Source organism: Raphanus sativus, chromosome 1 (genome assembly GCF_000801105.2).
Source record: "Raphanus sativus cultivar WK10039 chromosome 1, ASM80110v3, whole genome shotgun sequence".
Classification (NCBI taxonomy): Eukaryota; Viridiplantae; Streptophyta; class Magnoliopsida; order Brassicales; family Brassicaceae; genus Raphanus; species Raphanus sativus.
The window spans coordinates 11,049,851-11,076,468 of NC_079511.1; the positions used below are offsets into that span (position 1 = coordinate 11,049,851).

A 26,618-nucleotide genomic window follows, 5' to 3' on the forward strand; every position below is an offset into this window, starting at 1 on the left:
TGTAAGTCGTCCAGCTGGAAAACCTTCCAGACGACTTATTTGTAAGTCGTCCAGCTGGAAAACCTTCCAGACGACTTATTTGTAAGTCGTCCAGCTGGAAAACCTTCCAGACGACTTATTTGTAAGTCGTCCAGATGGAAAATCTTCCAGACGACTTATTTGTAAGTTAGAAAATCTATACAAGTTAGAAAATCTATACAAGTTAGAAAATCAAATAAATCATACATGCCCACAAACATACAAATAAATTTGTGTAAACAAATAGTTCAAATATACAAATAGATTTGTGTATACAAATAGTTCAAATATACAAATTGATTTGTGTATCTATACAAGTTAAAAAATCTATACAAGTTAAAAAATCTATACAAGACATACAAATTGATTTGTGTATCTAATCATACATGCCCACAAACATACCACCATCCTCATTATCTTTCAGATGCTGATCAACAAGCTCCGTCCATATAACCAAAGCCATATTATCCCTCATAGTCTTCGCATTGGACCTAGCAAAGTCTTTAGGGCTAAAGGGGACCCCAAGAGCATGACATTCAATGTACTTTGCAGCGTACACGCCACAATCACCATTGTTGGCCGTGGGTACATCTTTCAGCAGTCTCTCATATGTGTATCGCTCCAACCCATGCATCTGGTCTCCGCACTCCACAATCAGATAAGGGACCATCTCGAGAAAAGGCTCCATTATCTCATCCCATCTTTCTGGTATGGTAGTTGAAGGTATGCTGTCCCAGACGACTATGTGCCTCTTAGGGATCGATATCCAAATAGCCACCCAATGTTTGTTGTCCAAGTTCAGTGGCGCATAGATATCATCAATGTCCTCCCCCCACTTCTTGTTTGATTGGCAAAATGAAGGCATTGATCCGTCATACAAACTCGCCGCCCCACTAGGTAGCATTTTTCCTAAACCATTGTGATCAGACGACGATGCTTTGAAGACCAGATACTGTTCTCTCCAAGACTGGGTAAAGTTGTGATCCAGGAAGCACATTCGCTCGCTCCGGAAACATTGTGGGTTCTCCTTATACCTCTGCCTCAGCACATTCATCCAAGCATCTATATGCTGCATATAAAATAATACAAGTTAGAACCTTCCAGACGACTTACAAATAAGTCGTCTGGAAGGTTTTCCAGCTGGACGACTTACAAATAAGTCGTCTGGAAGGTTTTCCAGCTGGAAAACCTTCCAGACGACTTATTTGTAAGTCGTCCAGCTGGAAAACCTTCCAAACGACTTATATATTTACAAATCTATACAAAGACAAGTTACCAGACGACTTAAAGATAAGCAGAAGACTTACTACGTCTTCCAGCCATGCTTTGGATGTCCGGAGTTTTTGATACCACCAAGTTGGTGATGTACGTGGTTTGTCCTCTTCCTTAGTGAAATAATCACTGCAAACAAAAAAGCAATCAGTTTTGGTAGACTAAATCAAGCTATTATGGGTAAAGCAATCACTTACGGATCAGTTTTCAACCAATCAGCGAGCTCCTTCATCTTAGGTCTGTTTAGTGTGGGAAATGGATTATACTTTCCCACTCTAAGGAGTTTCCTTCTCTCTGCCGTATAAGGAGATATCTGCGTGGGAGCATGTTTCTTCGTTCGTTCACTCCTTGCACGCACAGAAGCAGTGGGAGCTGTTTGGTCCAATACAACCAGGCTCGGTTCTGAAACTGGAACGCTTGGATCGGTGGAAGCGAAGCTCGGTTGTTGATCGTTGGAAGCGAAGCTCGGTTGGTCAGTGGAAGTGAGAGGAACAATCTCTTTGGAGGTGACACCATCTGCTTTATCCTCCGGCAAGATCTTATATACCGAGATCGCCTCATCTGCTGTATCCTCCGGCAACAATCTCTGCAATAAAAGAGAACAAGTTAACCCTGGACGACTTAAATAAAAGTTGGGAGAGGATTTGATACTAACCTCTTTGGGCAGAGGAGAAGGCTGTTTCTTTTGAGGAGAAGGCTTTTTCGTTTGAGGAGCAGGCTGTTTCGTTTGAGGAGCAGGCTGTTTAGTTTGAGGAGCAGGCTGTTTAGTTTGAGGAGCATGCTGTTTCGTTTGAGGAGTAGGCTTTACCTTTTGAGGAGTAGGCTTTGCCTTTTGAGGAGCAGGCTGTCTGGTGGGAGGAGTAGGATGATTGGTTTGAAGTGTAGGCTGATCCTTTTGAGGAGTAGTCTGTTTTTTACTAACCCCGGTTTCTGGGGCTTGTGGGGTAGGCTGTTTTTTACTAACCCCGGTTTCTAGGGCTTGAGGGGTAGCCTGATTGGTGACACCAACCTTCTTCTCCACAGCTTCCAATCTATCGGAGATCTTCCTAATCTCCCTGATGCACTTCTTAAACCCATCTTTCATCATGTCACCTAAGCCCTTGAACATATTTTCTAACTCCTCTCTGGTCACCCAACTAGCCTCTTCTCTAGCCTCTTCTGTAGCCTCTTCTCTAGCCTCTGTAGGAGCCTCTTCTCTAGCCTCTTTAGGAGCCTCTTTACGAGCTTTCTTTTGAGGTCTCTGATTGTCTTCCTCCACCTCCTCCACAACCATCTCTTTGGCTCTTTTCGATGGAGTCACAAACTTGGGTTTTGTACCAGTGACTTCCCAGCAATCCATGGTCCACTTCCACGGTCTTCGATCATACATGACTTTAATGATGTTCTCCGCGGGCACGTCATCAACCTCAGAGTCCCATTTTGGCCACATTTCACTAATGTCCTTCTCAACAAAGTTGATCACGCGGGTCTGCAGTAAATAGAAGAAGAATCGAGTTAGATATTTGAAACAAAATACTAAATAGACGACTTAATTATAAGTCGTCAACTAAGTCGTCCAGCTGGACGACCTTCCAGACGACTTATTATAAGTCGTCTACTAAGTCGTCCAGCTGGACGACCTTCCAGACGACTTATAATAAGTCGTCTACTAAGTCGTCCAGCTGGAAGACCTTCCAGACGACTTATAATAAGTCGTCTACTAAGTCGTCCAGTTGGAAAGACCTTCCAGACGACTTATAATAAGTCGTCTACTAAGTCGTCCAGCTGGAAGACCTTCCAGACGACTTATAATAAGTCGTCTACTAAGTCGTCCAGCTGGAAGACCTTCCAGACGACTTATAATAAGTCGTCTACTAAGTCGTCCAGCTGGAAGACCTTCCAGACGACTTAATTAAGTGAAGATGGAAAGGTACCTGACTCAAGATAGCAGCTTTCATGAATCTGCGGCCTCTGCTGCCGTCGTAAGCCAGAATCGGTGGAGACGGACTGTTTGCTCTGGGTAGACCAATACTAGCACCCAATCCCGGAATAGCTGTGTACGCCCAGACCTGAAGAACTTGTATAAAGCCATCCACGGTGTAACAGCCAGTAATATCTTTGTTCCACAAAGAGTCCATCAGCACCTTAAACGCGACTCTCCCCCATGGATAATTCTCAAACCTTTCTAAATCCATCACTAGCCTTGCGAGAGTAGCTCGTGTAGCGCTTGAGAACTTTTTCCCTTCAATGAATCCAGTGAAGATGGAAAGGTACGCGAGTCGCTTGCGATCTTCCCTGGACCAATCCCCGCATCTCTTCAGTGCTGCTATTATCTGATCAGTACTTGGCCCAGCTTCCCGATGAACTCCCATCATCTCCCAGAAAGAAACCATCTGTGGGGTAACTTCACATTCTGGTGTCTCAAGATCCTCGATGTAGTCGCAGTTTAGACCAGTGATGTTTTCAAACTCTAACAGTGAAAACCTCGCAGGTTCTGGACCAACGAGACACCACATCTCGTACTTCTTCTTAATGTCCAGCTTTAAACCGAGCAAGTGGTGAACCAGCCTTGAAGCCCAACCAAATCCCTGCTCCTTGAACTTGATGAAAACTCCCAATCTCGACTCCTTGAGCTCTTCAAATTCAGCATCAGTGAGAGCTTCCCTAAGAGCAGTATGCAACTTCGTGTTATCCGTATGATACGAAATGCTATTGTGGGGTTCTGGCTCTTCCCCTAATGTGTATAACCTACGGGGGAGTTCTGGAATATCCATCCTTTTTGTCTGCAAAATAATCAAAGACAACAATAGAAGTCAGAACACAAGCTAAATCAATCACGCCTTAATTGTTACTCCAGACGACTTAGTAGACGACTTAAATATAAGTCGTCTAGAAAGTCGTCCAACTGGACGACTTAGTTGACGACTTATATTTAAGTCGTCTGGAAAGTCTTCCAAATGGACGTACTAAGTCGTCCAGGTTGAAGACTTTCCAAACGACTTACTTACAAGTCTTCCAGTAGAAAAATTTCAAGCGGACCTGATTAGTCGCAGAAGGAGTTCGAGTACTCGTCATTGTGGTTATAGATCTGAAAAAACAAACGTGAAACGGTGAGAATGAGTAAATTGAAAGAGACAACGTTTTATGTTCATCTTTTCCACGAGTTTGATGACTTACCGGCGTTAGGGTTTACAGAGAAACGGCGCTACGGTTTACAGAGAAGAAGCGGCGGCGCTAGGGTTTAGAAGAAGCGGCGGCGCTAGGGTTTAGAAGAAACGGCGGTGCTAGCTAGTGTTTAGAGTAAGCGGCAGTGAGAACGTTGGTGAGCACGGTGGCGAGGGCGACGGTTTGTTCGGAAATAGTGGAAGCGGGGGCGCTAGGGTTTAGAGGAATCGGCGGCGCTAGGGTTAGAAGAAGCTGCGGCGACAACGGTGAGAATGAAGTGAGATAGATAGCCGACGTTGAGAACGATGGTTGTTCGGAAATAGTGGGAATTCGAATCGCCTTTGATATCGCCGGTGAGAGAGAACTGTTAGGGTTTCTGTTCGCGGAAAATGAAAAAAAAAAAAAAATCACCTTATATATTGGGTAAATAATCCGGTTAGCTTTAAAAGTACATTGGTAAACTTTAAGGTTTGGTCCGGTTTAGACGACTTATTCTGGCTGATAATGTACATCAGACGACCTAATATTTAGTCGTCTGGGAACAGAAGACTAAATATTAAGTCGTCCAATACCCTAAAATGAACCCCTAAACTAAAATGACTAAATTAACTTACTAACCACGTTATAAAATCAAATTATACTTCAATAGTGTTTACTATACACAGAAATGAACACGCCTAGGTAATTTTAAAAATTTTCAAAAACGGTTTTAATGCTTTCCAAAATCTAACCCTAAGAACACATACAATACTACAACATATGTTGATGAAACATAAACTAAAGAATATCATGACTCACTACTTTCACTCATCTGGGCTGAAAACAATTGAAATTTGTTATATATTAATTTATATCTCTTAAGACATATGTTAATTACATAATTCCAATTTTTCACTTATCAAAATATTTTTTACAAAATTTTTAAATTATGTTTAAGAATAACTGTCGAGACGACTTAACTTAAAGTCGTCTGGACGACTTATTTTCAAGTCGTCTGTTTACAGACGACTTGCGAGGGGTAGAAACGTAAAAAAAAATCCGTTTTTTTGTTTGTTCACAAGGAGATAATTGTAATTTCAATAGCCTTTTAGGTTACTTTTGCCTTTGACCCAAGTTGGGGTACTCTTTTGGGTTTGACTCCAAGTTTTGAGTCACAATTGGTAATTCTCCCTTTTTTTCCCTTCTGGAAATTCCATTGTTTTTATAACACTTAAGATTGTTGGTAAAATAAAAGCAATAAAAAAACTATTAGCTTATGGTATTATTTGAGTTTTACTCAAAAAAAAAAACTATTAGCTTATGGTGCATACTGTACTACATACTACATATTCGTGACTTTTATACTATAACATTATCAACTCAATTATACATATTTAAGAATATTCGTCGTATTGGTAAGCTGCACATTTAAACGAACTATTCACAACTTTTCATGGCATGCACATCTAATAACTAGCTCCTCTCTTGAGAAAATCTACATATTCTACTCGGCTACTCCAAGCATTTAATCTCTTGGTCTCGTTATTGATATTGATCACTTTTCTTTCATCTCTATTGTAAAATAGTTTCTTAATCAAGTTACAAAACGAAAAAAAAATAGTTTAAAAAAAAAGTTTCTTAATCAGTTTTTCTGTATCTAGATCCATCTCAAAGTGCATTTGCACAGGGTCAATATTTTTCTCCAATGTTTTAGTTAGAGCTTAGGTTTTCTTTTGCTAAAAAAAATTCCAGATCCATTTTTACAAATTATATGTATTGATCTTCTAATTGCGCATAGCCAGAATAAAAATTGAGGCGAGCCTGATATCAAAAGCCAATATAAGAAAAATATACGATGCGCTAGAAATATTAATATTTTTGAAAAAGACTAAATGTTTTTTTTTGTCACAAAATATAAGATAGATATAGGTGTTTGTCCGCGATTTCGCGGGAAGTAATATTATACAGAGAAATATATATTATGTTTATAATATTACAATCACTGAAAAATAATGAAAGATATTAAAATTTAAATTTTTAACTTTGAATTGTTTGATTATCAAAAATTTCAACATATATTTTTAGAAGATCTTATATAGTTCAACAACATAAATATAAGTCACTAAAAATATTTCTATAAAAGTCATATTATATAATTTTTCTCTTATTCTACCTTTTTACAGAAGAAAAAAAGTTTTTTTTTGTGTAGTTCCAAGATCATGGTCATAAGTTTTTGTAGCTCCAACATTAGAATTGCTGCTTTGTTTTACTTATATTTTTTATTTGTTTGATTATTTTAATTATTTTAAATTTTAATAAAAATTAATTTTTCTTTATCTTTTTGAAATAATTTTTTTTTAAAAAAAGTTTTAAATATGATTTAAGGTAATAACATTTTAATTCAAATATGAACAAGGTATTCAAAACTAAAAATGACACATAATTGATTGTATAATTACTTTTCAATTTAGATAGATAAATGAAAATGAAAATGCTAATAACCAATCAAATTAAGAGAATTAATTCTAAATTTCATCTATGAATGACAGACGATGAATTCTATAAGATGATTTAATTAAATAAATTCAAATCCAACAATCAATCAAATTAAGAGAAATTAAACTCAACATCACCTATGAGTGATACATAAGCAGAATTCACTATAAGAAAACCGAGCATTGATGACACAATTTCCTAAAATACATACTACCTCTGTTCCCGAAAATAATATTTTCTAGACTTTATTCTTGTTCCACAAAGATAGATTTTATATATTTTAAGGTATTTTTATATATTTTAGAAACATTAATTATGAATATTTGAATTAATTAAATTTTATTGGTGGATAATTATTGGAAAGTGTACAGAAAAATAAATAGTAAATTAAACTTTAAACATTTATTACATTCTTAATAAGCGTAAAAATTCTAGAAAATCTTACTTTCGGGAAATGAAGTAGTATTTGTTAAAGCCATTTTTGTTAAGTATGATTTGTTTGGCTATTGATATAAGATTATTTTTGATTTAGTTTTTTTTTAGAACTGAATTAAATAAATCAAAAATAAAAAACTTTCAACCAATCAAATTAAAACGATTAATTAGAGAGCTCTCCTATGAGTGACACATAATCAAAAACACTAAAATGACTTCTCAGTTAATACATATACATATAAATATATATATATATATATATATATGAGGATTTTAATATCCTTTAAATTAAACTATATGCCATATATATTTATAAAATTAACATTTTTACCATTTTAGTTTGATCCAATCATTAAAATATATTTTGCATATAGTTGCTATTATTAAAAAATATTGTAAAATCACATGTTTATTTTATAATATTTTATAAAATATTACTATGTGTAAGACGTATATTATTAAAGAATGTTAGTATTTTAAGAATGGCGTGACACCCCGCAAGGCATAGATAAAGATTTGAATATATATTTAATAGTTATTTTGATAAAATTATTATCTTGCATAGAATTTATATTTATAAAATTATTATTATTTGCATTATACTTATCTAATACACTTATTAATAACGTCGTATAAACATATTAAAATTCTTTACATATACTATTAAGGTGAAAAATATAACTTGTGTTTATATATAAACGCTAATTATATATAAGCACTAATAAAAGTTAGTATGTAAAAGTTTTGACAAAAGAAAAGTTAATATGTAAAAGTTAAATGAAAATAAGTTTTTAAGGTGATAGCCCTGTTCGTTTCGTGAACTAGACGCGGGACGAAGTTCGTTTGGTGCGAAATAAGTGGTTAAGTTGGACGCGGCATCCAGAAATATTTCAAAACTCATCCCGATATTTCGGGAATTCTGGATGAGTTTTTTTAATGCTTCCAGATACAATAAACCCATCCAAAAATATCCAAAATCGGTAATACATTTCATTTATTTTAAAAATTCTAAAGTTTTGCCATAGGTTTCTAAACCTAAATCTATTGTCGCCGTCTACTCTTCTCTCTCTCGCAGTCTATCTTCAACCTCTCTGCAACCATGAAACTTGATCCCAAAACCCTAGATCTAGTCTTCTCTCTCTCGCAGTCCTCTCTCTCTCGTAGTCCTCTCTCTCTCTCTCGCAGTTTCTCTCTCTCTCTCGCAGTCTTTCTCTCTCTCACGCAGTCTCTCCCTCTCTCACGCTCTATTGGTAAGTTTTACTGTTATTTTCGTCACATTTAGTCTGTAACTTAGATACCCTTTTGGAAATCTCATTTGTTTTGCTCTCACTATAGAAGTCTTGTGCCTGTGAGTTCTTGGAAACAACAAGTTTCAAGCTTCATCTCGAATCCATCTCTTCCGGTGAGCTCTCACTAGAGTCTTTTCTATTGTGATTTGAAAAGTAAAGCTTTGTGATTTGTTTTAGCTTGAAATGTTATGTGAGATTTCTAATGTAATGTGAGATTTCTAATGCCTCTTGTGTGTAAACCTATTAAAGGGACTGTATATGTTAGCTTAGCTTCGAAACCATTTGAATTTCAACAGTCTTCATCTTTAACTTAAACATCTCCCGTATGAATATTACCTCTCTGTTTGTAATGTATATTCGTATTTGCAGGAAGCAGTGGATAACAACTGTAGTTTCATTTTGTGCTTGCCTCTTGCGTGTGTGATGTGTGAGATTCGATACATATTTAGACCAAAAGAGAAGATAATAAGTATTTGATCATTTGACATAAAACTCATCGAAATACAAAATACAGAAACACAAAACGAACATAACTGCATCTAGATACAATTTCCAGATGCATGATCCAAAATTTCTAGCATCGCGAACGAACGATATCTGATTGCTGCATTCAGTTACTTTGCACGGATACCGCGTCTAGAATTCTCATCCAGTTCACGAAACGAACAGGGCCTATATGCTTAATTTGTCATTGCTGAAATCATGCGTAGCTTTTAATTCTTCCAAACCCAACCTACTCTTCAACGTGCTGATTTATAACGGGCTTTAAAACTGCCCATTTACCTTCTAAAATCCAAACATAGCTGAATATGTCGGTTCACGTAAATCACGTTGAAGCTGAATTCATCACAGTGGGACCCATATTTACATTAGCCGCTAGCAACAAATGGGGTTTTGGACCTTCGGTTGCTGTGTATTTACTTTTTTACACCATCGATTTATTTTGCGACACCAGCTGATCAACGTGTTTGACAAAAAAAAGAAGAAGAAAAACTGATCAACGTGTTTGACAAAAAAAGAAGAAGAAAAACTGATCAACGTGTTTACATTTATCCGCCCACCTGCTCATGTATAATTACGGTTGGATACAAATCTTATATCCACATTTTTGCAGATATTTATGATATGATTTATATGTTATAGATATTTAATATTTTTATTTATTTTGTTTCGGTAAAATATGGATATTCAGAAAAGTGGATATCCAAAAAATAAATAGATATTTACGGATATTTACAAATATTTATAGATATTTCATCCGTTTTGATTAATATTGTTTTTTTAAATTCAATACAAATTTGTTTTATAAAATATTTTTTGGATAGTATATAAAATAAAAATTAAAAGAAGTAGTAAATCTTCGTTTTTTGTAAAAATATTAAACTTAGTTAGCAATTAAAATAACCCAAAACTTTTTTAAAAAATTATATGTTAAAATAATAATGATATAATTTATATATTTAAAACTTTAAATATAATCACGATATATATGTATTTATATATTGTCGAATCAGAGCGGACATTCACTTCTCAAAATTTTAATATTTATGATTTGCTTTAATTTTAATAAATATTGATTTTTAGTATTTGTTATATTTCGAAATTTTATAGATATCCAAATTTTTTGGATCAAATTAAAATAAATAACTAATCAAATCAATGTACAAATAAAATTTTCAGCCTTAAATATAACAGTGTCCGTAAAATAAAAGCTTATGTGTACGTGATTTGTTTCAATACATGTCAAAGCTTTCTAAAGGGATACCTTCCTCCGGTTCTGACTTCTTCAGAATTTAGAATTCAAAGATTTGGTTTGTAATAACACGTTTTATCGCCATCGACAAACTATATAAACGAATTGTCCGGAATTTTATGATCAAGTGGTAAAAAATATTCAGAATGTCACATTTTTTATTTATGGACTCCAACATAGATCTATTTATATATCCGAAGATAAATCTATCCACAAACTGCATCTTTTCTTGGAAATTAATCTCGTCCCTCCGTAAGTCTCAGATACTTTAGATTAAACAAAAAAATATTAAAGAACTCATCTCCTCATAGGCCCATCACCTCGTTGAATATGAGAAAAATAAAATAATTATAGAAGAAGCTCATGCAAAAAATGATGATCAAAACAACCTAGAATGGCTGTTGGGTAAGATTATTAGTTGTAAATTTGGCTAGTAAAAAAACTTTATTTTATCTAACTTTCAAAAAAGTGACTAAACCCTTATTTTCAGAACCTTTATTTAAAACTTGTATTATTATAAACATAATAATGAGTTCTATTGATCTCATAGCGTACAACATCACAACAATACAATAATTAGTTGTAAATGTGACACGTTAAAAAAAGGTTTTTATCTGACTAAAAAAAGTGACCAAACCCTAACTTTCAGAACTTAAATTATAACTTGTTTTATTACAAACATAATAATGAGTTCTGTTGATCTCATAGCACACAACAATACAATTGAAAAATCCTTACATATCTGTCCGAGTAAAATGGGATACTCGTTACTACTAGCGGGTGGTAGTTTAACTCCATCTCTGCATCAGTAATACAATAACTACTACTATGTGTTTCTTTTCTCCTCCCTTAGTATAAAACTACATTTCAAGAAAGAAAATAAATAAAGAGGTTCAAAAAGGTAGATGTCATCAAGGCCTTCTGCAAAACCAAGCCCTCGACGCATCACTCTCTCAGCAATAACCCATTTATCAATATATCTCTACACACCACACAAACAAGTTTACTTTTTAGATATAAAAATAGTATAGAATGACCAAACTGCTCCTTTTAGCGGAACTGTCCACCGGTGAATGTCTGGCCGAAGGACCAGCCAGAAGGAGCTGCGTTGTAGGAGACAACGGTACGGCCGTCACTAGTGGTGACTTTGAAAGAAAGCGCTTGACCGTTGAGGTAAGTGTTGCTTTGCCAGTTTTGCCCCCAGTTTCTTGACATGGCTTGCCAACCTGTTCTTGAACCCTTGATCGCCGCCGAGTGAACGTCTCCGGCGCCGCCGACGTTTGTTATCAGAACGAGGTTGAAGTATGAGTGACCGTTGATAGTAAACCTAATTCCTCCCCTTCTCATACACGGAACCCTGCAAAACAACACAATTCATGTTCATCGAACAAAGCTAATAAAATAGAGAAATACTTTCAAATAGTCATAAATTAAGCTTCGTTTAAAAATAGCAAGAAAATATTTAAATTAATACTTATTGAAGAAAAAAACAAATATATTTAAATATTTTAAATTTAAGATGTAATGAATAATTTAGGGGGTGGGATTAGGATTATGATTTATGATTCGAAGTAATTTAGTGAATTAATTAATTAAAATAAAATTTTGGAAAAGAAAAAATAGTATTAGTTATATGAAAATAACTAAAAGATGCAATTTATGAGATTTTCCCAGGTAGAGATATTGTGAACTATGATATACTCTGTATTTAAAAACAGAGCAGAAGAAGAAAACTTGGAAACAGAGAAGTTGACTTTTGTTTACCTTCTGTAGGAGACAGGGACGATGCCAGCTCTGTATTGAGCAATGCGTTGAAACACAGGCTGAGCGAGATCAAAGTGTTGAAGAGGAGGATTACACCAACCACCATTGTTGTTAGGTAAGGCGTTGTTTGGTGGGCAAAAGTTTGTAGCGGTTACAACGATTGAGCCAGGGAGACACCATTTACCATCGTTTTCACATCTTATCTCAAAGCAAGAACCGCAGCTAAGTCCGTTATTGAACAGAGCCGTACTCAAAGCCGCCGTGTTTGTCCCGTAGCCTTGGCTATATAGGTTGCCGTATCCACAAGCACCACCTACAATAAGTAGTCTGAAGATCAGAAACTTGATAATAGGTAAGAAAAAAAATGGGAATGGTTTTGTAAAGTGTTTACCCATTGTGCCAGAAGCATCGCCACCGCCGTAGAATGTGGCGTGTGCATTGACCCAGCCGCCTCCATAGCCGTTCACGGAAGAAGCCATTACCCCTATGAAAGCCATGACTAAAAATCCAACAGGACCCATGTTTACTTCTTGCGTTAACCTGCACATGGAGTGATAAAGTTGATGATGAATACTCCCTCTGTTTTTTTAAAGATGTATGTTTTAGGAATTTTTTTTGTTTTAAAAAGATGTATTTTTCATATTTTCAATGTAATTTTGTCAATTAGTTATGAATAATTGTGAATCTCAAAAACATTAATTGCATTTCTTGAAATTTTATTGGTTTAGAAATATAGGAAATATAAAATAACAAAAAACTATGCACTAATAAGTAAATTTTAATATGTTTTATTAAAAAGTGTGAAAATCTCAAAACATGTATTATTTAAAAACAGATGTAGTATGTATTAGAGAACATGAAGGAGCTACAACTGAATGTAGATAGAGAAAGTAGTTACTTGGAACTTGGAGACTCTTCTTTCCTAGAAGAGAAACGAGACGAAAGAGAGAGAGAGAGATGTGAGGATATGTTGTTCGGTTAAGACTTGCGAGTAGTTGAATTTATAGAAACTTTAGTAAGAGGAAGTTGGTCATAATTTACCGTTGTGCCACGGATGGTGGCAACTAACTTGGACTCCTTGAATAAACAAATCCTCTTTCTTTTTTCAACGAACATTTATGCTGTTTTTTTTTTTTTTTTGCTGTTTTCTATTAAAGAGAAACGTAGTTTTTTTTTAAATAAAGAGAACTGTAGTTTGTTAATGAATTATATTTGTATATTCCCATATATTGTATTTTAACCTTTTTGAAAATATTATATTCTTTAATTGGGATAAAGAAACCCATATTAGCATTTAATATTAGAAAGAAAAACCCGAAAAAGCAAAGAGACAAATGCACATGTGTGCTACAAAACGGGTTCTGCGTCCTCATAGCCTCTCGTTGCTTTCTCTCTTCTTTTCGCAGGCGTCTTTATAATAGTAACTAAAAACATTTGTAATTCTGTATTGTGTGGCGTTTATATTCACAAACAATATGTTATTTTTTCTTTGCTAAAGAAATAAATGGTTAAATTCGGTACCTAATCTTTAGATGAAATGTGCAGTCCACGGATGGATCATCATTTAAATATCCAAATAAATCTTAAGCAATAGATCCATATTTTTATATGGCTACATGTGAAATTATAAATTTCATACTAGAGAAAAGGTGATCTCTAGCTAGACTAACAAAACAATTTATCTTTTAATGGAAATTATTAAACCACCATGATGTGATTAACAATATATTCTAGAAACTTAACTATAGTTTACAATAATGAGTGTTCAGATTCTTTCACTACCTTTTAACTTAACTATTCAGCTACCATACATTAGTCAAAAACTCTTATTATGTTTATGGTCTTGAATATACAAAACAACTATAAACAGTTTATTACGCCGTCAAAAAAAATAAAATAAACAGTCTAGTACTCTCTCTGATTAAAAAAGTTCAAACTTTTTTTTTTAAGTAAATACGGGTCAATGATGATACATATCTAACTCTTAGATAGAGATACATCTCAAAGATAGATTCTCTCATGGGCATTTAAATGAGCCGAAAACAATGGACTCATATCCATGTGGCCAGTGGAATCAAATTTTTATTTAATTTTTCTCGTTTGCTTAAAGATGACAATAATTACAGTTAATCCAACTAATAAAATTATATTATAAAATACAAATAGTCAAAAACATCAAATTTATTTATTTTTTGCATGAAAACTTTAAAACATCGTTTAAAACGAAATAAAATTAATTTTTTAAGACATCAATTAAAGTGATAGAGAAAGAGTATTACATTTAATATATAACTAGATCTTGACCCGCCCAACCGGGCGGGTATTTATTTTATGTTTTTATTTTTTTATTTATAAATGATATATTTGTAATATTTAAACATAAATTTAGATTAAAAATTAACATTTGTAATTATAATAAAAATTAAAAGTTTAAAAAATATTTTGATATAAATTTTAAATTCTTAATTAAAATAATATAGAGATGGGTCATAATTTTTTCCAATTCCAAAATCTTATCATTATTAATAAAAAATAAAATAATTTATAAATAAATAAAATATATAAACATATTTGAAATTAAAATAAATTTGTTAAAAAAAAATCTTACGTCATTGTTGTTTATTTTTATAGTTTGACCCGTGGCCATATAAATATTTGCTTTCACTTCAATTTTTTTCTTTGTTCTAATGATAATATCTATATATATATATGTGTAAATTAATATATATTACATAATTGTTAGGATAACATTTTAAAAAAAATTTTATTTATTACTTTAAATAATTATATTATGTGATTTTAATCGTCTATTATATCACAGTGTATAATATAAAAATCTAATATTTATAACTATTGGACTTATATTATAAAAATGTTACACTAACAATTTATAAATAAAATATTTTATATTTTATTTATATGATATATAAATTGATTTTGATGTGTGATTTTTATTTTATTATTTTTATTAATAAATATTGAAAAATATTTAATGTTAACAAAAAATCTAATAAGGAAATTTATTTTGGTTAAGATTCATTCTATTAAAGAAATCTATTATTTAAATTAAGAAAAGACATTAAATAATTAAATCTATCATTTAAATAAGGAAAAAACAAAATTTTCTAGTATCTTTGTTACCAAACAAATTTTTTTTTTTAAAGATTCCTATGCCTGTTACCAAACAAAAGTTTAAAGTACTTCTACTTTAATAAGATAGATATCCTAGTGAACCAATCATGAGATTTGGTACCTATATGGTAAAATTAAATATTGTTTTAAGTATATACTCTATTACTTTTATTTTTAAAATGTATTGTGATGCTATACAAATATGTGTTGTGTGGTTTTTTTTTTTCAATGTGTTGTGTGGTTATATATCTGGTAATAGGAAAATAGTTAAGAGAGTGACACGAAAAAAATCAAACTGAAATCTAAGTGGGTCACAATGGTCTGTTTTGAGCTAGACGTATCACGAAGCCTATAACTCGCTTTCTAATATCTATATGTAAACATTTTATATTTAATGCAGAAGTAGTATACAGTTTTCGAAATTATTAACGAGAATGTAACTGTAACCATTAAAATTAAAAATTTAAAAGAAAAAACATGTTAAATATAAGAAATTTAATGTGGTCAAGAACTCCACCGGCAGAAATCTACGGCGAACCTCCCGTAATCTCAGCTAAAAACATGGGCCCCCGCTGCTATTAACTTATTTCGATGATTTTTTTTCTTTTTTTTTGTAACTTTATTTCGATGATTTAACGAAAAAATACATTGCAAAGTCGCTTACGTTACTTATTTTTCGACAGACAACAAAATATAAGAAACACACTAGATAGGATAGAAAATAGTAAAATAAAGGGAAGGGAAACATAAATTTTACCTCATATGGACGGAGAAACCCCGTTTAGGCTAACGTTTAATTTATGATCAATGACAACATAATATTAATATTAAATAACGTATATTTTCTAAATATATAAAGAAAGATGTTTTTTTGCTAAAATATAAAGAAACATGTTAAAAATAAGAGATCTTTCAAAGAAAAAACATGTTAACAATATTAAGATACTTTTTTTTTGGTAAAACAATATTAATATACTTATTCTTCAATTCTGTCATTTATTAGTCATCGCTTTATGGATTTCTGCTTTGTAAAATACAGATTCATTTGTCATCAAATATATCTCTGAATGTGCAAAAAAGCTGACGATGTTTCTTTACTAAGCTAGTTTCCCCTGTATAAATTAGTCCTTTAATTATTAGAACTGAAGCAAGTGTAGCTGCCTTCTGTTTTGTAGGCTACGAAATAAAAAGCTGACGATGTAAAAAACTGACAATACAATGAAGCTAAAACATAAGAAGATCCAGCATGCGTGTGACACAAATGGGATCAAAATTTAACGATCATGCGGGAAACTTTAAATCTTAACATGATAAACAAAAGTAGCATAGGATTCCATGTATTTACAAACGCCAAAGAAGTTAATCGTAGGTTTAAAAGAAGACAAACAAATGTATTTTTTTTCGGTCATCAGTTGGGTTATTTGGTATAGAGTGTAGGAGTTGAAATATGAAAGCGATGCCAAGTTCTTTTTAACTATTTTTATTAAGCTTGCCAATATTGCCAATGCATGCATGCACATGCCTGTCTTTTTTTTTTTGAAAGCACCTGTCTTTTATTTTCTCACCGTTTTCTCTCGTTCGTGTATCCAATTTTATTTTCGCTTCTCTCCCTCTCTTTTTTGTTTGTATGTAACTGCACATTAATTAATTTGGATTAGTTGCACGTTATAATAAACCAATTAATCAAAAGCAAAAAATAAAGTAATCAACAGCTCCTTCCAGATAAAACAGACAAGCTTAACCATCTTCTTTCTTTTTCTAAAATATATATATATTTTTTTTTTTTTGGACAAACCTTAACTTTATAGAATTTTAATCTCCATAAATGGAGAAAGTTTTCACAGAACATGATAACATAGCCATCATAGCCAAAAAAAAACAACTATTACAAGGAAGCAAATACAACATATAAAGATAGGGGCAAACATCACGCTTAACAACTAATGACGTAAAGAAGTCCTCTGAACTCAACGAACATATAGCTGAAAAATGAGACGAAGCCTTGGGAATTAAAGACCACAATCAGTGATATGCATCCCGAGATTGAAACAGCAGCAAGTGCACGATTAACAATCCTTAGAATGGCTAAACAGCCTTTGATTAGAACTTCAATATTTGAAGTATATCTAATCTTTAACATTAAACTCCCTGCACCAAAACCACATAAAGTAGTTGATGAAATTGGGAGAGAAACAACCTCCATAAAGAAGGAACCTGGATAATAGTCGTCCGATATGACCCGATCCACGGGATGAATGGAAATGTGAGACATTAATCCATCAAGCTGCCATAGCTGAACACAAAAGGACTTGAATACCACAAATGTATAACTGCATAAAACAGTAAGAGGTCTGCATAAAGCAGTAAAGGGCCGCACCAAAGCCAGATACAGAGACAAACCATGAGAGAATCCAAGATACCAAACCAAAGATATCAACACATCACTGAAGCATAAGTTTGAGAATCTCTGATGTAAAATTGGAGAAAGTAAACGCTTGGAGGCACAGCATGTGTCACCAACGGACACACGTAAGACAACACGAACACTGATCACAAAATCCATATTCAACAAAACAGATTCTAAATCTGGAAATTTAGAAATCGTTTGAGAGAGGGTTAAGGATGTGTCGAAGAGCAGATATAGCACGAGATGGAAGGGTGAGTCAGGTGGATCTGGCGGTTCTGGAGGAGAGGGAGCTTCGAGCGGCACATGAAGAGGCGTACACGGCGGCGGCGGATCCGGAGGAGGGCGGAGCTGCGACGGAGGAGACTGATGGAGCCGCGACGGAGGAGACGAACACATCAATGGAGCCATGGGAGTGGTAAGCTGCTTCAAAGGGTAGAATACTGAGGGACCAAGCTGAAGTTGCAGGGAGAAGCCATGGAAGCGGCACCTAGGGAACTGGGCCAGAGAGAGTTTCTCTTAAAATATATATATATATATATATATATATATATATATATATATATATATATATATTATCATTTTCTGCTTTTTTGTTATACTCTCTTCATAGGATTTTGTTATCAACAGGTGGATAGTCGCAACTGGCACTTATGTATAATTTAGGTTCAAAAGCAGAAATGATATATATATTTTCTCTGGAATTACTTTGTTTAATTTAGTTGTTTAATTAGCACTTTTAGATATATAAAGCTAGGTACAAAAGATAGTTAGAACATCAGTAATGGTTGATTATTTTGTATGAGTTTCTCAACTACAGAATAGTGAATGCAAATAAAATTGAATTACAATTTAAATTTATTTTTTAAAATAAAGAAAACTGAATCATAGACAATTAGACACATAATTCTAAAGTCTCCTAATGATTTGAAAGCATCCATATTGGTAAAAACTTCAAAACGAGATGAAGATTTGATTCCTGCTATCCGCCCAACATTCAACGGATTTCGAGTTAAAATTCAAATGGTTTGATTTCTCTTTTACTTAATCCTCTCCCGAATCATTTATTTAATAACTAAATAGTGGATATAGTAAAAATTGACAAATGTATTTAAAAATTCATTTAGTGGTTGTTATTGGTTGACATGTCGATCATGATTTCTCACTAATTGTTTTGGATCTCTAATACGAGAGACTCCCTCGCTTTTTAGTCATATTACTTATTTTTAAATGTTTGTATTGTTGAAAACAAATACTATGGTTCGTGTAAGAACACGTCGAATTATAAATAAGTTGGTTAAAATACATACATCACAAATACGTAAACTACACACAAATCTTTAAAATTTACTTATAGATCTATATAAATAATGTTCCACATGATCAAGCATCACGATGCTTGAATTGTTAGTATCTTAAGTTCTTAACGCATCTACAATGATTTTTAAGTCTCCTAGCATACATACATCACAAATAGGTAAATTACTCACAAATCTTTAAAACTTACTTATAATCTTTTAGACACCACCTAGATAGTCTAGTGGCTACTTAGAGCGGTGGGATTTTTTAAGGTGAAATTCTTAATTAATATAAGATACATCTTTTGATTCTTAGTTAAGAAAAAATAAGAAAAGTTTTCTAGATAATAGATATAAAAGAAGTCTTTTAGTCAAAAAAGTATCAAATCATGCTCTAAGAATTTCAAATGGATCTCCTCCATTAATCATACTCGCTTCTCATCTATCTTATTAAAACAGAAACATTACAACTTCTTCTAGGTGGATTTTTAAGTTGGACCTTATGTAATTAATGTTATATTAATCTACTTATTATTAGACATGCCTTTTTATAAATAATTAGTATCAACCATTACCATAGTTTTTCACTTCTTACCTTATTATTATATCCATTACGCATATTTCCTTATATTACATATATTTTACTATAAACTAGATACATCCACTAGCATATTATACTATAAGATAGATTATTAATAATACATTTACTAACATATAATACTATACGACATATTACTAATAATACAATATATTATCTGTATTCATTAATTTGTATCTATCAATATTAGCAATACTACGAAGACGACTAACTCTATACTTTGGACCTATAAACCATGATATACTAATTTATAACAAAAATGATATTACTGTTTCAAATTAGTTTTTATAAAAATTATTTATAGCAGCAATTTGTTATATAAGATAAATTTAATCAAAGACCCAAATCTTTTTTTCTGGTTCAGAAAAAAGAGACCTACGAATATATATCATTAAGTTAGCCAAAAATCTTCCGAATAAATAGTAAATCTCACCAACAAAAAAAAGAATTAAAATATTATGTTTGAAATTTAGCTCACTGGGTTTGGTATAAATCTGTTCATTTCAGGTATGAGTTCTTCGAGTTCTCAACATTTGGATCTAAGTAGATATTTGATCTTTTTTTTTCCGGGTCGATTTTTTTTGGTTCCAGATCATTTTAACCTTTTTATATTATAAATCTTAAATAATATATAACATGTATATAAAATATGTGAATCGAAAGATAAATCCGCGCAGGCGCGCGGATCATGATCTAGTTCACCTATTAAGCAGGGTTCAAAACATTTTTTTTAACCAAAAATCTATATAAATAATGTTTTGGTTGAGACAAATTTATTTAATAACAAAACTTTTGATGGCCAATGTCAGCATATCTATATTTTTTTTTTCAGTGTCACGAGTACTGTGAATTCGTCATCGTAATGTGCAAATCAGACAACCACTTTCCCATACCCTCTTGCATGTTTGCATGTGTTTGTATGCATGTTAGTATATTACTATATTTACGTAATAATAACCAATAGCGTGAGTAGGCGTAAGGTGCAAATTGATGCTAAAAGGTAAAACTAACTGACAACAGAAGCATATGTTCGTAGCCGATTTTAACGACCGTTAACCAAATGTCTGTCACTCTGATTCTGAAGCCTAACTTTTCTTTTATCGTGAGGCTGTTAATCTCGAAGAACTTCTCAAGTATCTAGTCTACACCGTCCGATTAGATTTTTAGAAGATTTTAGTGGGGGTCAGACAGATAAATTAGCTTTCCACTTAAAGTTGTCCATCTCGAGAAATAAAGATTCCGTGGCTTCGAATCCCTTTATTATCCTCGTCTCATCTTATCCTCACTTTCTGTTCTGTTGATGACGATTCTCTGAACCACTTGGTTCTTTTTGGTCCCTTTTCTTAGTTACATAAACTTCAGTAGTATACTTGTTAATTTTAATTTTATTTTTTGATAACCGCCGAAATTTCAAAGGCTTTCTAGACCCCAAAACTATTTCTACGAGGTCCACGACATTCCGCATAGTCTTACCATTTAAAGCAGTCCGAATGACCAAAAAAACCCGAACTCAGAACGATATGAACTTGGTTTGTTAATTTTAATTCTTGTTTCTTAGATAAATAACTTTTTTTTTGTATTCTAAACCTTTGTTAGAATATTTCATCGGTAGGATATCAAAGCGATTATGATCTGATAAGCTATTTCCAAATATTTACAGTAGAATTTTGATGTGAAGCTTAATTTTTTTCTTATTTCAATATATTAAAATCTTATATCACTAGCAAAGTACTATGATTTAACATCAAAAAAAAAATATATACATAAACTGATTAGTGTGAATTAAAACTTAATTTGTTTGATGATAAATACTTATAAAACCCGACACAGGTTTGATTTGCATTTTTTGTCAACATGTTTGATCTGCTACCAATCTCTATAATATTATTTAAGAACTTAGTTTCTTACAAATCATATTCACGTTAATTATCACGAGTGTTAATTTCATAGATAACCTTAGTAAATTAAAAATATTATATATGATTGTCATTAATAATATATTTCTTTTTTTCGTAATAAGGTTTTAGTTAATTTTAACTTAATTTTCCTTTTTGAAAAAGTACATAAAGAGGAAATATTTATAAAATATAAACGAATTTTAATGATTTTTTCTAAATTTTCCCTAAAACATAAATAAAAACGAAAATATATAAACTTTACATATATATATATATATATATATATATATATATATATATATATATATATATATATATATATATATTAACATAGCTTCAAAGAAATTTTAAATTCTTGTAGAATTCTTCTTCTAAATGATAATACTATTTTTACTTTTTAATATTTTAACCTTAATATATTTTTACGTTATTTATTTTTTGATAAAACTTTAATTAGCTTTTTTATTTAAATTTATTTTTTACAAAGCACAAAAATAATAAAAGGTATATAATTATAAATAAAATGATATAAATTCTACTTAAGCGATTTATTTATATTTGTTAAAAGATAAAAAAGAAATATATAAAATTTTAAAATATACTTTACAAAAACAATTATGAAATAAAATAATATAGACATGTTTTCAAAATAATATTCTTCTATAATTTGTTTTTCAAAATATTTTTAAAAATAATTTTAAACAACATAAACTGATCATTTAATATCATTTTAAAATAAAATTATATTTTGGGACTATTTTAAAAACCAAATACATATTTAAAGTTTGAGGCTAATAAAACAAGATAATTTTTTTTACGATGTATATATTTTTAAGATGTATATATTTTTTGACTAAATGGTTATAGTTTTTAATAAAAAATTATCATATAATATTATATTTTTAAAAAATATATAAATACTAATTAATAATAAATAAGAAATTCAAATAATGTATGAATGAAAATTAAACTTATTAATATTGTTTGATCCAACTAAATATAAGTAAACTAAGAATTATAAGTTTTTGATGTAACTATCTTATAAATTTCTCAACACTTCGATCTTTTAATTTTATCAAAACAACATCTATCAAATTATACACAATCTTACAAAATAGATTAATCAATCTAATAATAGATTAGGCAAAATCTAACTAATAAGGTTATTCCTATTTTAGTCTAATTGTAATAAAAATTGTGATTCATTTCAAAAAACTAATAGAACCAGATATAGCGAAATATGAATTAGGAAACTTATCAAAATATGAAGAATCAAATCAACCAGTTATTATGATTTCTTATTTTATATATTTATAAACGTGCATGAATTTTTAAATTATTCAAGTTGTGTTTATTAATTAAAGTTTGATTTAATAGTTTTTCTTATTTTTTCTGAAACAACATATATCAGATATACAAATGTATGTGCAAATATAAAAGGAGAAATTTGTTATAAATACCACAAGTTAAGTATCATTTTTCAAAAATACCATTAATAGAAAAATATACTAACATTTAGATTTACACTTTAGTGATTATTCTTTAGATATTAGTATTAAGCCTTATTCAGAAATTCGCTAGGTGTTACGCGTGCGGCATCCACGGGTTAGCGATTTATCGAAAAGACGGGAAAAAATCGGGAAATACGCGGGGAAGGAATTTTTTGTATTTTTATATGTATAATACTATATTTTATACGTATAATACAAAATACATGTTTATGAAAGACACACCAATGATCTAAAATTTATAGATTCATAAATACATGTACATACCAATTAGATCACAACATTTATAAATCCAACTACTCTAGATATATTACAAATTTATGTCTAAATTTAATTAATTTTTAAAATTGATATGGGTCAAATGACCTACAGGTTTTTTAGCTGCCTCCGCCACTGATTACAACTCGGTGTGTGATAACGCTGAATAACTAATACACAGGTTAATTCAAAGCAAACATGCAATACTTAAGCGAGAGACTTGGAGAATATGAAACACAAAGACATTTCTTCAGATCTTAAAGTATACATCTTTAGTAGTATTCAAAGAATTAAATGACTTGAGTATTCGATAATTAATTTTCTGTTTTATTTTGTCAACCAGGTTTTAACTCGAGTTATGATCCGGCAGCGACATTAATATAACTAACTATACAAAGATAGCGTCAGAAGTCAGCAAGTGGACTATAGCCCAAAGGATGGGTTATCTACGGTGGACGTTCATAACCTTTTCACCTTTTTTTTTCCAACCCTTTTCTTCTTTTAATTGGTTGTGACTGGAAGCTGCATAGATAATATTTCTGTGGTTTACCTAGGACAAAACTTTTCATCTAATATCACTTCATGGGGCTTTGTTTATCATCTAAGTTTTTATTTTGTAATTTTTGTTTAAAGATTTGTCATCAGAGTTTAGTGAGATAAATTTGTACTAACACTCAGAAAATCATACGTTTAAAAGTCAATAGATACCACTTTTATTTGGAATGAACTTTATAAATAAAAGAAAAGAGTATTAAGTGTCTTGATTAGTGGTTAAATGGAAACGTGACTATACCAACTACGGCTCCCTTCGCTTTTTGTCGGCGCTTTATAAAGTTTTATGTTGCTATATACTACTTACTAGATTAATACTTTAATGTCGTTGCTTTTATTTACAGGCATCATTAACGCCGCATGCATTACTTTCATCTGGATATTACGTTTACTTTGTTTACATTGTCATTCAAATCTTTACTATGTGTGAACCCGTTCTAACATGAAATTAAATTCCTTTTTGATGTACATTGTTGATTCTAACTATCCTACATTATAAGACGCAAATCAGATTGAACCGACAAAGTATTGGATTTGATAATAGTTGCTGCATAATGACTGATCCATCTAAGGATTAAAGATACAAGCAGCGACGCATATATGTTTTAAGGTTGTATATATTGTTAATTGTTGGATAACTAATTAATACATTTAGTAATTATGGGTAATGGTTAGGTCTAGTAATGTTGAGAAATAATTATTCAAGGTCACTATTTCAACTTCACTTGAAAGAGGTAATTTATGCTTTAAAGATCGTATTATCAACCGCTGATAGCTTCAGCCACTAGAGGAGATTGTATAGCAAATACCTGAAATTCTGACGGTTTATATAAAAAAAACTAATCAACGCATTAGGAGTAAATAACTGAGACGCATAATATAAAAGTCTATATATTGTCAACCCTAATTTTGTAAAAGGCCAACGAAAACAGTAAACCCACCTCAGCTAATGCTAATACAAGTAGGATGAGTTTTTACTAGACACGATCAAGCATCAAGATTACTAGCTGTTATACGGACATTCAATCACTGATCTTCTGAGAAATTAGTGAAACACCGGACATATATAACTATATAAGAGCTATATAGATAGTCATAACCAGTAATTTATAAGTTCACATGAACAGCAAACTTCTATCTCGCTCATGGGGATGATGAGACTCTTTGCAATTTGCATACAATTAGCAATTTACCAAGAGGGAAAAGCAATCAATAAATGATAACGAAATGGGTTGATACAAAAGTAATCAATGTACATAAGGACAAAAGTGGGCAAAACAACAAATTTGATCGTATAATCGTTGTCTTACTGAACTCCAAACATGTCTCTTGCGTCTTCTATTTTGCTTCAATATTAGAAACGATGCATTAACCATTTGGTTGATATATTTTGCGTCTCTATGCTCTAGAGTGTAGAGTGATGCTCTGTTTGTTCAAATAAATTACGATAGTCAAATATTAAATATGTGAATCAGGTTCTAGCCAATGCAGATGCAAAGTATAAGAGATGCTAGAATTGAAATGCTATCTATAACGGCACTTCTATAAAATTTTGGTTCTTTTTTTTTTTTCTTTTTTTTTAATTTTGGTTCTTTTTGACATACTTTTTTTTTGGACAACCAATTCTTTTTGACATACGTATAAAATAATTTTACTCTCATAACGTGGGTGACGTATTGATATTAATCACTAGATACGAAAAAGGATCTCCAATAAGTGTCGAATTCAAAGTCTACATCACCTTCTTAAATCACATTCACATAATTTAGTTACTACTCTTTAATTATTACTAAACTAGGTTAGTAATTATTTATGTACCAATTTCCCTAATTGAATTAATACAAATGGGTCTTTACGATTGTACTACTAACTTTATTTTGTCAACTTGTAAATACTTATTTTGGAATAACGATGAAGAAGGTTGTTCTGGTTACCAATTTGTCTCTTGACTCTCTTCCACTGGTGAGAAATGAAATCACATGTTCTCATATAAGAGAAATAAGAAATCACATGTTCTCTTTGTCAAATTACCATATATTAAACGGTTAAACCAATATAGTCGATTATTTTTCTTTATAATCACACATTTTTAAGCGTTCCAGGACTAATCAGCCACATTACCTTGCTGTTCCTAGTTCCTCGGACCTAAAAGGTAACACGCTTTGACAAGGAAAATAACGTATCCTCTAAATTTTCTATATAGCCAGACAAGATAAACATAACAGTCCACATCTTTCCCTTTGGAAGAAAACCTCCTCCGTCGTGCCATTTATTGCAAACTGATAGTTGTTGCTTCCTTATCTTGTTCTCTTATTTGCAAATTAAACCAAAAATTGATTGGGAAGGATCAACTTTTTCATTGAATTAAAAGTCAGCCACGTACGTAGGTTCTTAAGTGCTCGCCTAGCAGCTTGGACACCCAAGCAGTCATAACTGGACGTCTAAACAGAAAACATGGTTACTTTTTTACTATACCATTTTATAATAAAATAATACAAAATGTATAATTAACATCATTTAAACTCATCAGCTAGCTAGTTGTCGCCACATCGATCATTTAATTTTGCTACAATTCAAAATTAAATCATTAATCGTATAGGACGACTGTGTCGAAGCCCGGACCAGTTTGATAAGAAATATAATGGGTAACAGTATTTTTGGGTAGCTAACCAATTTTCAACTAACTTCACCAACCTACAACACAATCCAGTCCATTAATTCCTCCTAAAGATTATCGAGTCTTAAAGTTTCTCATTTCCTCTTTAAATAAGATCTGAATATAAAATTAAAATTTTCATTTTCTGTCGTTTTAGATTTTAG

At 31.7% G+C, this 26,618-nt stretch overlaps 2 protein-coding genes across 3 annotated transcripts; both read right to left on the bottom strand.

Moving 5' to 3' along the window:
- Window positions 1–392: 392 nt before the first annotated feature.
- LOC130496919 (uncharacterized) lies at window positions 393–11,184 on the bottom strand. Its single transcript, XM_056989604.1, has 5 exons — window positions 11,125–11,184; window positions 1,946–2,050; window positions 1,488–1,876; window positions 1,326–1,419; window positions 393–1,087 (listed from the first exon to the last, which is right to left on the bottom strand). The coding sequence occupies exons 1-5, from the start codon at window positions 11,182–11,184 to the stop codon at window positions 395–397; spliced, it is 1,341 nt and encodes a 446-aa protein (XP_056845584.1). The 3' UTR covers window positions 393–394.
- Window positions 11,015–13,207, bottom strand: LOC108855578 (expansin-A10). 2 transcript variants are annotated; one of them, XM_018629543.2, is made up of 4 exons: window positions 13,049–13,207; window positions 12,542–12,690; window positions 12,151–12,463; window positions 11,015–11,743 (listed from the first exon to the last, which is right to left on the bottom strand). In XM_018629543.2, the coding sequence occupies exons 2-4, from the start codon at window positions 12,669–12,671 to the stop codon at window positions 11,437–11,439; spliced, it is 750 nt and encodes a 249-aa protein (XP_018485045.1). In that variant the 5' UTR covers window positions 12,672–12,690; window positions 13,049–13,207; the 3' UTR covers window positions 11,015–11,436. The 2 variants fall into 2 exon arrangements, with proteins under 2 accessions (XP_018485045.1, XP_018484970.1); XM_018629468.1 differs by lacking the exon at window positions 13,049–13,207 and having other exon boundaries at window positions 12,542–12,698.
- Window positions 13,208–26,618: the final 13,411 nt, after the last annotated feature.

Excerpts from the sequence above, each read along its gene's own strand:
- LOC130496919 (XM_056989604.1), bottom strand. The coding sequence starts at position 11,184 with ATGGAGTTAAACTACCACCCGCTAGTAGTAACGAGTATCCCATTTTAC. Across the intron at positions 2,051-11,124 it reads CATTTTACTCGGACAGATAT|CCTGCTCCTCAAACTAAACA; the intron begins GTAAGGATTTTT and ends CAAACTAAACAG. Across the intron at positions 1,088-1,325 it reads AAGCATGGCTGGAAGACGTA|CATATAGATGCTTGGATGAA; the intron begins GTAAGTCTTCTG and ends TTTTATATGCAG.
- LOC108855578 (XM_018629468.1), bottom strand. The coding sequence starts at position 12,698 with ATGTGCAGGTTAACGCAAGAAGTAAACATGGGTCCTGTTGGATTTTTA. Across the intron at positions 12,464-12,541 it reads CGATGCTTCTGGCACAATGG|GTGGTGCTTGTGGATACGGC; the intron begins GTAAACACTTTA and ends TACTTATTGTAG. Across the intron at positions 11,744-12,150 it reads GTCCCTGTCTCCTACAGAAG|GGTTCCGTGTATGAGAAGGG; the intron begins GTAAACAAAAGT and ends GTTGTTTTGCAG.